The following is a 14,462-nucleotide window of genomic DNA, read 5'->3' as shown; positions in this document are numbered from 1 at the left end:
AGGTTTTTTGCCTTATAAAATGTTTGCAGCAATACATACAACTAATTATTTTCCCTGTTAGCTGTAGCCAATGATTTTGGACAAATAAGCATTCTCCTCAGCATGTCTAATTCCTGTGCCAACTGAGCCTGTGAATGCCTTCATTCATTCTGTGTAAACTCCACCCTTGTTGGTCTGTTATATTAAAAATTGTTCCTGCACACTGAATAGATGACTACGCCACTGATTACTTGCACAAGGATTCTGAACTCTTCTGATGGAGATGTTGCACCATCTCCAGTTACTACCATTTAGCTGTATTATGCTCTATGTGAAAGACATGCTAACATGAAACCCCACATCTGAGTGCCAGCTACTGACAAGAAGCTACTACAGAAGCTTCAAATGCCTAAATGAAGGCAGTTGCTAATGAAATGTGGCAAGTCAACCCATGATCCAAGGTAGAAGAAAAGCTTTTCTATGTGTTTGTCTGATATTTGTCATGCTTTATGCTGGGATAAATTCCCAGTTTGATCAAAACACATCTTAGTAAAGTTGTCCAAGTGAAATACAAAAGGAATGAGTGGATGTCAATTGCTGTTTCAAACACCATTGATTCAGAATCAAAGAAAATGTTAATTTGTGTCAGGAAGCTGAATTAAGTAAATGTTGACTGCCTTTGTAGCAAAGATCAAGTCAAAGTTACAGTGTAAATGAAGCAGGAACCCCTGTAACACTGGAGTAGTTTTAATGTATGTCTATATGTGGAAATGAATAGGAAATGAAGCAAAAAATACAATGTTTGGGAAAGAATCTCGTCATGATTTGCAGAGATAATTACAGGCAAAAAGGAGATTGAATATAGCAACAGGAAAAGCAGAATAATTATGCAGCAATTAACAGGAAAGCTGTATGGTTCTTTGAAAAAAAAATACCAGTCATCAGGTTAAAAATATATGCTGAGTACAGAAATGTTTTAATACTCAATACATCAAGTATTTGAATTCATTTCCTAAGATAAAATACTGTTTCATAAAATAAATGTCTCATTTATACACTAAAATATGTTATGCATTTTATGTATTCATTATAAATGTTTGTATTTTTATGTTAAATATGTCATCTGAATTGGAGGAAAAAACCCTAATAAATGTCCATTTTGAAGTGCGGGTGCATAGTTTCATAATGATAAGAAGGTACAGTTTTTAAGTTCATATTTCAAGGACTGCAGATGTCATAGGAGCTGATAGAATGGCTACTCCTAGATTTGCAAGAGAATTAGTTTCTCACATGTCCTAAAATCTTCATATTCTGATGAAACTATTGTCTGCTTTTATTGTACTGGAGGCAAACTCGGGTTTTGGTGGTTTTTTAGATCTGATAATTAGTTAGCCAGCAACAGCACACTCAAAAGTACTCTTTCTGAAACGTAACTTAGAAAGATTCCTCTTGCAATCTGTGGGAATGTCTGAAAGTGCTTTTTATGGGGAATCTGTCATGCAGTGAGTGGCATCTTCAAGTGCATTAAAATGACAGCTGGAGGTCACTGCACTCAGGCATGGGACCCTCTTGTTGAAGAGAGAAAGGAGCCACCACTGTGTTGCCGCATCACTAAGGATAGTTTTCCAGAGGTGAAATCTTTCATTTAAAGCTAGTGGGGAAAGTTCAGCAAGATAACAAGTAAAAAGCCATGACATTTTGTGTTGTCACTCCAGACGGGCACCATCTCTGAATTGTATCATACGTGTCAGTGGGTTATTGACAAACATATCTGTCCTTTTGGTCTTTAACAACTCTGGATCTGAGGTGTGCAGTCTTCATTGCTTCATTGCACAGGTTCACCATTTACTCTGGAGGAAGGATGGAATAATACGTGTTTCCTGCTTCAGGAACTGGTTGGACAAGTCAATGCCAGACTTGCAAGCTCTCCTAAGATATGTCACAAGCTTCTTTCCCACCTCTGAACTACACATGCCCAGTTAGAAGAAGTTAGGAGAGAGAAGAAGGTGAAGGGCTGGCGGGCCAAGGCACGCTGAGACTGGGGGCAGGGACCCTGGCCTGCACCTTCAGGTGGAGACCTCAGAGAGGATGCTGCCTTTCCCTTCTCTGAATGGGTTCAGAGATGACAAAGGGGGCATCAAATACTGATCACGATAAAGAGCAATAATCCTGCCAGTAGTAATAATTAATGCTTCTATAGTGCCCTTCATTCATTGACCTCTAATCACTTTGCATACTTTGATTAAAGCTATGTAGGAATTCTGAAATAGATCAATATAATTTTTATTCTCATTTCTATACTGGCATGTATATATACATACATAAAAAAATGAAAAAATGAATTCTTGTTAAGAAGCATTAAAAACTGCTTGGATTAAATGTTGTCCAAAAAAAACCCAACAACAAAAAAAGCAAAGCATTTGAATGTCTAACATACTGCTTGTGTAGTATACAAATACTTCGGATAAATGATTTTTTCTTTGCTGTGTCATGAAATGCCTGGATATAGAAACCTGTAAAAAACCAATCTGAGAAGCTGAATACTCTACTGGAAGAGTTTGTATGTATAAATCGTATGAATATTATCCATAATGCTGAGAATCATTCCAAGGATTCTGATCACACCAATTGTAGTTTTCATTAATTGCATACTGTGCGCTGATCACGGCTAGCAGCGCAAGTAGGGATGCAGACTATTATTCCTTTTCCTGCAGGAGCAAATATTAAGAGACATAATATTGATTAAGGACAATTCTTATTCAGAGAATGAAATGATTGCGTTACTAGCGTATTGTATCCTTTTCCTTTTAGGTTATTCAATACTTCAAGCTATTATGGAAAAAGCAGGACAAAATAGCTGGCAAGTCAGTGCCATCTGCGTGGAGAATTTTAACGATGCTAGCTACAGGCGGCTTTTAGAAGACCTGGACCGAAGGCAAGAAAAGAAATTTGTAATAGACTGTGAAATAGAGAGGCTTCAGAATCTCTTAGAACAGGTAATACCTGCTTTTAATGTCACTGTAACCACATTACTGAAACTCCGGATGAGATACCATTGTGCCTTGCATTTTGTTTGTTTTCTCAATGGAAATGAAATTCCTTGCTCTTTCTTTTTTTTTTTTTTTTTTTTCTTCACGGGCCTATATTTGTATGTCCACTTGCCTGCTCCATTTTCTTTTCCTATAAAATTCTTATCATAACAGAGCAGTGAGCCTCCCCTTTCCCACTCAGCAGGTTTGTGGGTGAAGGAAGGGTGCCACCAGTCAGGGCAGCTGCACATTTGGCCCCGCATCCCAGCACCGCCATGCCTGATACCTCAGGGTCTTAGGGCTGGTGGAACAATATGCTGTAGCTTAATTAGCAAGATGACCTCAGTCTGTACCTTCATGGTGATAAAGCTCAGTTTTGTTTGAGGAAAACAAAGCTTATTTTAATCCAGTATTAACTTTCTATTCACGTATTATATGTATTTCTATTATACGTATTTCTAGCCATAAAATGCTTTAAAATTATTATTACACATATTTAAACTGATGGTTTTATTACCTTAGCATAGTATTTATGAACATGAAGAACGTTAGAATGAAGGTGTATTGAACTGGGAAGGAAGGTCAGGTTCTTCCATCAGGTATTCATGGGAAGCTGCTATTACATAAAGAAAATATTGGGCAGATAGACTGGCTTGCACTGGGTAGTACCTATACCAGTGTGTAAAGTGAATATAAAATCCTGCTGCTTGATGTGGCAAATCTGTCTCCATATAGTGCTTATGTACGAGCTCTTTCTTAAATGATGGGAAAAATAAAATAATGCTTTGAAAGGAGCATTTTCTCAAATGACGGGAAAATTACTTAGGGTTAACTATCAGCTTCTCACATGATCCCACATACAATGCCGATGCGGTGCACGGTTCCGTACCTGCCACTGCTGCAGGAATTGCAAGGAGTGAATGCCATCTGCTGGTGGTAGATCCTCTGCTGTCACGCTGCTTATCTGCTAGCGCATTAGAGAATTTTGAAGATTTTTTTCCAAAAACGTTCATGATGCATCTGCTACTGAAGTCACAGAATATGTAATGTCAATTGTGATGCAGAAGTGCATAAAATAGTACTCATAGAAATATAAACGTCAATTTTGCTTTCACTGGCAGAAGATAAATAGGGAAACTAAGAATTAATAGTATGGCTGATTTAACAAGGACTTTTTCGATGGCTGTTGCCAAGAGAAGAATAGATGATGCCATATTGCTATAGATATTCATTTGGCCTCTTTTTTGATTCTGAATGCCATTATGTTTTAACAGATGCTTTCTATAGCTTATAATGAAATCCTCCCCCAGATCAGCCTATGTTGTAGTAAAACAGAACACCCATTTGAGGGTCTTTTAAAATACATTCAGAAAAATAATTTCTCTCTCAGCTGTGTGTGTGTGCATGTGCGTACATACCTGATTTATTTTACATGGCATGAAAATGTGACTTAGAGAAAGTATGCTATATTACCAGAAGTCTCGAAGTACACCCACCATCCTGTGTAGGTGTATCTACTGAGTACCACTCAGTATCAAAGCAAAATGAAGTCATCCAGTACGCATTTGGATCTCACTGATCTCATGTGTACATTTTATTTGCTTCCAGGAGCTGCTACTCATTTTCCTTCCAGATTGGCACCTGCATAGTCAGTTCTTTTTTAGGAACATAACCTGTGCTCTTTGTTCAGATCATGCAGAACTGAATTGGATATTGATTTTAATGTGATTAGGTTTTGACCTCCTCTGACTTCATACACGTCTGGATTTTACGTGCCTAAAATAAGTACTTAATGCAGGCATGGTAACTCATAAAAATGAAGTGCCTGGCCTACATGGGCTGAATCAGATGTGGTGAGTTTAGCTAACACCTCTACAGGGCAAGCCCAAAAGCTAATTGAGTCCTCTTTCCATTAACTGCACAGGGAGAGGGGACAAGTTAACACCTAATTTGCAACATACCTGTATGTTAGCAAGTCATACAAGCACTTCTAGGAAGTGATTCATCTGGCTACTGTCTAATTTTGTGTGGGATGAGTTTTACCCAGGAAATGAGCTCTTCTGTACTTGTGGTCGTGTTTATTCACACCTAAGTGTAAAGCCTTTGCCCTTAAATCTATGCTAATCAAATGAGAGCAGCTGTTTTTTGGGCATGTGCGTTTTTTCTTTTCTTGGTAGTGACTGCCCATATATATATAAATATATATATATTTACATATATATAAAAATATATATATTTACACTTGACCTAATTAAATTTGAATTCATATATTTCAGAACATTTCTGTGATTTTCCCAGATCATGTGAGTTCTCTTCCTCCCCAACATGCCTGCAGATCCTCTCCATCCTTCCAAAGGAAGGTCGGTGTACAAACAGGAATGGGATTATAGCCAGGCTAGACAAAGTATGCAGCTTTACTGTCCATTGTGAAGGTCCTGGTCTTCTTAGACAGGCTGATCTGTGAGTAGACCTGGGGTGCTGGTTTGGGGCTCCAAAATGAAAGCACTTTGCCTTCAGCGATCAAGTGCTGCTTAAGGATGGGCAGACAGAAACAGTCTTGGACACAAAAACATTTGGTTTGCCAAAAATGGGATTGAAGCAAAAAGAGTCTAGCCCAATGTAGAAAATGCAAAATAACAGCCATTTTAAAATATCAACTGGTGAGTTTTTCCCTGTGCATGAAGGCTTTAATAACTTGTAGCAGACAGGTAAGGTGGCTTCACAAATGGGCTAAAAGTTGGCATGCCTTTCCCTGCATACACAGAGGAATTGATTAAGCTTCAGTGACTCTAATTAACTCAACTTCTTTCCTGCCTAGTTCTCCTGTAATTGAGAGCCTAAGTTGTGACTATACTGTAATACTTTGCAATGTACAAGTAAATGTTCTGCAGAACATTTAGGAAAAGTAATTAAATCTCAGTAATGAGACCGTAACTCAAAGTGCTTTGCCCTTAAATCTATGCTAATGAAGGGAGAGAAACTGGCTTGTGGGCTTGTGGGTTTCTTCTCAAGTGACTGCCCATATATACATACACATTCACACTTCTCATGACTGTGGACCTCAAGCGGTGAAGGCTGGAGAATTTTTCCTGTCTGTGTTCAGAAAGTGAGCTCATGCACTGCTCCCCTGCCCATACCTGGTGCCCGCTTATCTGACCTTCATCTACTGTGTCTTCTGCTCACTGTCCTCTCCCAGCTGCCCAACTGAGAAAATCAGCACCTTGCTGTTTCCTCGCTTCTTGTGCAACTTTATTCTTACCATTTTTATTTTTTTTTGTCTCATATATTTTTCTTAGTTCATTAGTTTTATTTATTTATTTTGTCCTCTCCACGTGCCTTGGAGCGTGTGAAAGCTGCCGCCACACTCCGTACCTGAGGCTCGTCTTCAGGGAGAATTTCTCTCCTGGAAGCCAATGCTGTATCTGAAATCCAGGGTCCCCCTGTGCACAACCCAGGGTGTGCACTTTTTATTGTATGATCTTCCTTTCAGGTTTTTATGTTTCTGTGGTGAGGTTGACATTTTGGGCAAGGGCCAAACCTGTATTCCTTTTAAGGGTGAAGTATAGAGAGATGGAGTTTCATTTTTGGATTTCTGTTCTAGACAGGGAGAGTAGGGCCAGTATTAAATGCAGGAGATGCATTCAACCTGCCACAAGTGTTTATATCCGATTTGCTTGGATTGCCCCCTACTGTCTTAGCCTCAGAAAAGGTTTCAGATCTTGCCTCTCAAGGCTATGCCAAGACTTACAAGACACTGATGGTTTTCTTAATGAAGCTATGCTCCTCTTTGGTCATTCTCACCCACACAGAACCATACAGGCTCCAGTAGCAACTGGAGATATTTGGAGGTGATATTGGAAATTTTTTGCTCGCTTTCTTTATTCATGCCAATTGGCATGGCTCAGCTCAAAGCCCTGTTTAAACACAACATTGGAGCAAGGCATCCATTTCTGCAGGATCACAGAGTTGTTGCTTCGATTCATCAGTAAGACAGACAGCATCTTCAGCCTGTCTCAGTCAGTAGGTCTCCACCTACTCTCGAGAATCTGCTGTAACTTAAGCATACCAAGATAATTTTAGCTCTTTTTTAGACTTTATTCTCAGGATGGTGAAAAAACACCCTACCTCCTTAATATCTTACAACAGCCATAACCATGAAAACCTTTTTGTTACCTGTGAGCAAAATTCCTCTTTTGCCTTCCTCTGGCAGACCTTGTCATCCTGCATTCCCAGGCTCTGAAAGACAGACCAAAACCATCAAGACTTTTGCCATAAGTGTTTTCTTCACTTGCCCACTTTAAAAGGTAGACATGATTTGCCTTTGGGGAGGGCAAGCAGGTCCTGACCCATTTTAATTTACCGATGTAGACCTGGTGTATGGCTAGTGGTGGTGTGGCTCTGGGCATGGACTGCTCCCTCGCCGTGGCCTCTCAGGGCAGTCTTGGTAGTGCTGGTGCTTTGGGCAGCTCCACAGTCCTTGATGCAAGGGGATGCAATGCTTGACATGATCACTGGTGCTCACCCCCAGGTATAACCACAAACCTGTGTGTTTCAGTGCTGCACAGGAGCAGCAAAAGCAGTAAAATGAAGATGGAAGGTGTCCCTGCCCATGGCAGAGGGCTTGGAACTAGATGATCTTTAACATCCCTTCAGACTCAAATCATTCTGTGATCCTATAACTTTATGAAGATCTATTTCATGTCAGCTTTCCCCAGAACTTCCAGAAAGTGTGTTTCTTTTTTGGAGAAAGCACATCTACTCTTAACAGTTATGGAGGACTTTTTGTGCATAACAGAATGTTTTCTAGAACCTTGTAAGTGATCTCACTAAATCTGATGAAGTGTCTTTCCAGTTTACTTTCCTGGCTCTTTATTTCATCTGTTTATACACAGCCATAAGAAAAAACATGCCACATGTTTTAATTAAAAAAATAAACTATGATAGTCCTTTATTTGTATTGCATAAGTGACTAGAAACAGAGACAAAGCTCCATTTTCCTACATGCATGAAATTAGAGATTGTTTTTACCATTACCTTTCCAGCTTACCGGACAAGACAGAAAGAAGGAGCTAAAACAAAGACACAGAAAGATAAAATGACATCTTCACAGATTTATATAACAGATATAGCTGATATAGCAGAATGCATTTCTAGTGATTCATATTCTTCTGTCAAGGACTGTTATGTCCTTGTTTATCAACATCCCTTTTTTCACAACACTTTCAGCGGGTGGTCTTTTAAAAGCACAAAAATATTCTGTTTGAATCAAAGGATGAAAGTCAGTGAGAGAGGCAGAAAATTCTCTGCTTGTGTGTCTCTTCTTTCCACGATGTGTTTCTAAAGTGCTCTCCTGAATTTAATACAAAGAACTTCCTGCTTAAGATGAAATTAATACTCAAGACACATTGTAATGTTGTGATTTCTATTTCCTGCCAACTAATCCGCTAATACTGACAGCAAGCAATACAGCATCTGAACAGTCCGGGCCAAAGTAGTCATTTACTGCATATGACGGTAAAGAGAATAAGGCCCATGTGTTTCTCTCACTTTTCACTGAGTTTTCCTTCTTTTCTTACTCCTTCTTTTAATTTTATTTTGCTTCCTGCATTCTAAAATAGTGTATCTATTTGCATTTCTGGCTTATTCACCAAAAATGAGAAGTTAAGTCAACCTACAGATAAAGAGTGTATATACCAAAATTAGAAAATCATTACTTTAATATTATATATTTACTGAGTTTCTATTTGAAATACAGAACTCATGTTTCAAAATAAGTATGCCTACAAAAGAAATATGTTTTTATTTATTACTGAGAAACCCCAAACAAAGTTACTACCAAATACCTGTTTAAGCTGAACTTAGGAAATCCCAAGTCAGGCTTCCCAGTTTAATAAACTTACTATTTTTTTATTTCCATTTTTGTTCTCATATTATTTTATTCTCATTAATATTTATTCAGTGCTTAATTTATATCAGTACAATCTGAAGCAATCCAGAAGCTACATACAGCAGAATGAAGCAGTGTTTAAAATTACTAAAACATTAAGAAGTGAGGACTAATACCCCATGGATTTTGTGGGCTTTTTCTCTTAGACCACTGCTACAACCAGCACCATAAAAATCTTCTTCCCAAAAGTGTACTGAGAAAGCAAGAAATAGCACTTACTGTGGCTAATCCAGAAATATGTGCAAGTTGACAGTAACCATGTGCTGGCTAGTAGCTGTCAGACAGGAGGTGTAGTGTCTGGGTGCTTCTTAGCCCTGTGGTTTCAAAAATATATGGGTCTCTGTCCTCCACCCTGCGGCCAGTATTAATAAGGACTGTACAGACTTAATGTCTGTATTGGATCTGGCTGAGATGGAGTTAATTTTCCCCACAGCAGCCCTCACAGTGCTGTGCTGTGCGTTGGTAGCGAGCAAGGTGTTGGTAACACACCGGTGTTTTCGCTGCTGCCGAGCAGTGCTGGCACACACCAAGGCTGTCTCTCCAATGTTTCTCCCCGCCTCAGCAGCGGGCTGGGGGTGGGCAAGATCTTGGGAGGGGACACAGCTAGGACAGCTGACCCCAACTGACCGAAGGGATATTCCATACCATATGGTGTATGCTCAGCAATAAAAGCTGAGAGAAACAAAGAGAAAGTGGGGGCAATCATTATTTACAACTTTTGTCTTCTCGAGCAACTGCTATGCGTGCTGAAGCCCTGCTTCCTGGGACGTGGCTGGACATCGCCTGCTGATGGGAAGTAGAGGATAAATCTTTTGTTTTTTCCTTTGCTTCCATGCATGGCCTTTTGCTTTATTAAACTGCCTTTATCTTGACCCACAAGTTTTTGTTCTATCCCATTTTTCTCACTTCTCTTTTCTGCTGAGGGCAGTGATAGAGCGGCTTGGTGGGCACCTGGCATCTAGCTAAGGTCAACCCACCACAATGTCTTAGATGTCCTAGATGTCTTAAACTATGTCTTAGAGGCACTGTCTTCCTTTCAAATATGGCTGAAATTGCCAAATGTGTTAAAAAATATTTTACTGGAAAATTGATAGACAGACCCACAGTCAACTCCGTAGCACAAATATGATTTCCTTAAGAAAGAGGACTAAAAATATATAGCAAAACACACACATTTAAGGAAATGTCACAGCACTCTCTTTTAAGTTTTGCTTGCATTTAGTTAGTTGGAATAATTTACCTTCAGTAAATACATGTCATAGATTTCTTTTGTTATTTCTTTGTTTGCTAACTTGCAAGCAAGAGTGAAGTGTAATAAAGCAATGAAATTGTGGCCAGATTTGAAGAATAACACAGAAAATCATTTTGAAGATTTCAGTGAAAACATATGTTATTTGTTCAACTATCACATTTGTTCTTTTTACTTCTTCAGACACTAATAACACTTATTACTAGAGGAGACTGTCATTTGCTCAGTCATAGCTGATCTCACAGCTATTACTTATAGTTTGTTCAGTGCTCAGAAATGTGTTCAGATATACAATGAAGTCAATGCTCCAAATAGATTTTACAATTAAGCTGAAAAGTGTAATATAAGAATCATTTAGATTGTGATGGATAGTTTTGTTAACTGTAAATACTTTAGCTCTTTTCTTTTGGCTTTTTTTTTTTTTTCCTTTTTGCTGTTAATCTCTATCAAAAGGTTATTTAAAATTATGTAATGAAACTTTCAAAAGGATGAAATGCTGAAGTTGGAAGCTAACACTTATGGTCCTCCATTTCTTTCTCTGCCAGAATTCTCATTGTCAGCACACATTAAACACTGCAGAGGAAATAAGGTACCAGAAAAAAGACTGGAGTCTTAGAGCTCTGAGATTTGGTTTTAGGCAGATTTTGGACCCAGTTTTGAAATTCAGACTGTGAAGTACTGACATGAACAGCTCTATTCTACAAACAGAGTAACCCCAACAAACAGGGTTGGAAGTGACTTCTGAAGGTCATCTGGACACTCCAGCTGCTCAAGGGCGCAAGCTTAGATCAGGTTACTCATCCAGTCAAATTCTGAACTCTTCCAAGGATGGAGATGCCACAACCCTTTTATGACCTGTTTGAGTACTTGACTACCTCATGGTAAAAAAAAAAAAATCCTCATATCTAGCTGGAATTTCTTGTGTTGCAACCTGTGTCCTTTGCCTTTTGTCCTATTGTTCTGCAGCTCCAGGAATAGTCAGATACCCTCTTCCCTATGTCATCCATCGTATGGGTATTTATACATATTACTATGTATCTGCCTGAGCCTTCTCTTCTCCAGGCTGAACGGTCCCAGATCTCTCAACTTCTCCTCATATGACAGACGCCTCAAGTCCTCAGTCACCTTCATGGCCCTTGTCTGGACCTGCTGCAGTATGCCCTTGTCTCTTTTGTACTGGGGAGCCCAGCACTGAACACAGCACTCCAGATGAGTCTCACCAGTGCTGAGCAGAGGGGAAGGATCACCTCCTTCAACCTGCTGGCAATGCAAACCAAGAGGCTGTTGGCTTTCTTTGCCATGAGGGTGCACGACTGCCTCATGATAAACTTGTCTGCCAGAACCCCCAGGAGCTTTCCTGCAAAGCTTGTTCCTATCCAGAGGGTACCCAGCCTGTCCGGCTATGTTTGTTGAGTCACGCTGAGAGTCAAGCCGAAAAATACAGCACAGATCTACACAGATGGGCTCATTTGTTTCTCATTGCTCTGTTTGCACACCTATAGGCAGCTCTTGAGATAAAAATACCTTATGAATGGGTGAACTGTATATCATCTTGCATTGAAACAGCTAGAAGGAATACCAGGGTGATCAGATCAACCTCTGGGCTACTTTACGTCTAAGAAAATCCTTCACTAAGCCAGGCAACATGCTTCTCTAGCATTTTGATTCCTCGTTCTCTGCTGCTGAATACTCTCCTACTTCTTCCTAAATTCAAGTAGTCCTTTTGGGCAGATATTTACTAGGAATTGAGTTTGACTGTATCTCCATAATAACCTTCATGCAAAGCTTGGCAAAACAAATTGAAAAATACTATATTTGATTTTGCCTAGGACCTTTATGTTTACTTCTTTCTGAAAGACCACATTACTACTCCTAATTTCTGTTTTCTCAGGCTTTTTCATATGCAGTAACATTTGCAGTGTTTGTTTCTGTATTTGTACACACAGATACATACATAAACACATGCACATGGACTTATACAGGACTATTCAGCAAACAAATGTTTCTCCATCGTGCAAGAATGGCAATGCCTTTCTTTTTCCATCTGTATCAGCTCCATCCTCTCCCGCCCGTCTCCACCCAAAAAAGTTCAAACCTCAGCACTCTGTGTTAGACATCTTCCAAGATGTCCGCTGTGAGCAGCATTTTCTTCTGAATTTTGCATAGTGAAACAGTTTTGCTGTCAGAGATCATCAGTCTGGCTCCTGGTCTACCAGACAGGCTGATTCCAGTCTTTTTTTCCCACTCCCTGCCCTCCACTGCCCGTAAGAAGTAAACGGGATGTTTCCCAGTAGACAGGCACCACTTTTCTCAGCTCTGTCAGTGCTCTGTATCAGCAAGATCAAGCCTCGCTGCTCACCCAGGGCTGTATTTGCCTTTAAATACAGAGGTGAAAACTGCTAGGCAGCATCTGGCACATATTTAATGCTTCGATGTACACAGCTGAATTGATACATAATAATAAAAAGAACGTACATTGTACTTTGTAATATTAAACATGGATGTAAAGTTGCCACATAGCAAAGTATTAGTGTCATTAATCTTGTAAAAATTACAAGATAATTTAATAAAAGCTAACAATCCTTACTAACAACCATGATAGGGAAGTGGCTGCACAGTGTCTTCAACGCTGTTCATAGCTGTCTGAAGAACTCAGTTTTTCAGTGTGCTGTTTGACATTGCTGATCCTCAGCTTCCCCAGCCTTAAAGAGCCTTGAGATGCGAAGCTGAGAAGTACCATGTATGTGTTAGCACTGAAAACCAAATCTCTCTGATGGGTAAAATGGAGCAGGCTGTCACAGCAAGATTGATTACTATTTTTACCATCAAAATGAAAGCAAATACATGTGTGAGTGGAGAAAAGTACAGAAGTTGACATATTCCACTCCTTCTTGGTCTGCTCTTAATATTTTGCCACAGGAGTGCTAAACCTGAAAAAGTATGTTTGACTGCTGAATTTCTCTTGAATTAATCAAGTTGTAAATTTTGCTGGTTTTAGAAACGTGTTTTTTCTCATCTTAATTTCCAGTGTGTCTACTAACTGAAGCTAGCAACTGGCATTTTTGGAAATGGTATTTAGATCACTGGCATAATTAATTTAATATAATAATAATAAATTAAAACGTAATTAATAAATTATAACATAATACTTACAGGAAGGCAGAAATTAACCAGACACATGAATTAAACAGAGTATTAGCTCAATCATTCCCCCACAATTTCTTCTGCTTTCCTGTTTTTCGTGAATGCAGCAGCACATTGGCACAAAGGATCACCAGCACAACACAGGTAAGTATTTATCAAGAGATTGCATTGCTTTTACACGTAGTTTAGTTGCGTAATAAGGATTTCTTTATCCTGTGAGTCAGAAATGGCATGGACTTGCCTCGTCTCTCACTGTCTCCAGTTTTCCTCTATATCTTTTTGATTTGCATGAACAAAATGCAGGTTTAGTTCTGCGCACGGAAAACCACAGGAGCAAATCATTAGCCAAAGAATTTGGTATGTGCCCAGCACACAGTAATTTGGGCTGGTAGCAGCATTGTTGGACTCACACTACCTCAGGGACATAGTAGCAGCTCTCTGTGTATCTCTTCTAGTGTCCCAGGGGGCTGGGGAGATTCATAAAGTGCCTTTTCCCCATCATTCCTTTCTCTCCGTGCTTTTTTTCCCTAGAGGTCTACGGAGTTGCTTCTAAGCAACACTGTAATGTCAATGCAACTGATAGCTCTTCTCCTTGGGGAGCTAGCTGCTGGCACCACCACCAGCATCGTCCTCATCTGCAGAGCTGGGAGGATCCCTCTGCATAAGGCTCACTTTCTGTGAAGCACTCGAATTTTGCACACAATAGTAGTCCTGCACTGCACAGCATTAAAAACACATTTTGTCACTGCACCACACAACTGATGAGGTTTGGACCAGGGAAATAGGTTGTTTCAGTTACTGAAAGAACGATAGGGTGGTAGAAGACAAGGACGAATACAATGTTTCGGGGATTTGTAAGTGACCTTCTTCTTACATCCTTCCTCTCTTTCCTCACCTCCTTTTTTCCCTACAAGTCTGCATATCCCGTTTAGCTCTGAGTGAGCCTTTCACAGGAGTAGGCTTTGAATGCAAGCAACCTTAGCAGCAGAAGAAAGCAGCCAGCCACACTCAGGGCACTGGTTAATGGCCTTTGAGCCACCTCTCCAGATTTTCTTTCCCCTCAGCTGCCCATACCACGCAGGGCTCTGCCCTGCCAGCTGGTCATGGGTGCGAG

General features: G+C 39.8%; 1 protein-coding gene across 6 annotated transcripts in view; it reads left to right on the top strand.

Annotated features, from left to right (window-relative positions):
* The window catches only part of GRIA4 (glutamate ionotropic receptor AMPA type subunit 4), a 233,476-nt gene that overhangs the window by 130,017 nt on the left and 88,997 nt on the right, over nucleotides 1-14,462 (top strand). For all 6 annotated transcript variants that reach the window (XM_075742298.1, XM_075742295.1, XM_075742294.1 and 3 more), the window contains exon 4: nucleotides 2,791-2,975. In XM_075742298.1, coding sequence (XP_075598413.1) covers nucleotides 2,791-2,975 — 185 coding nt within the window. The remainder of the gene's footprint in view (nucleotides 1-2,790; nucleotides 2,976-14,462) is intronic.

Source organism: Balearica regulorum, chromosome 1 (genome assembly GCF_011004875.1).
Source record: "Balearica regulorum gibbericeps isolate bBalReg1 chromosome 1, bBalReg1.pri, whole genome shotgun sequence".
Taxonomy (NCBI): domain Eukaryota; kingdom Metazoa; phylum Chordata; class Aves; order Gruiformes; family Gruidae; genus Balearica; species Balearica regulorum.
Note: the sequence above shows the minus strand (reverse complement) of the source record. Positions and strands in the feature narration are given on the sequence as shown.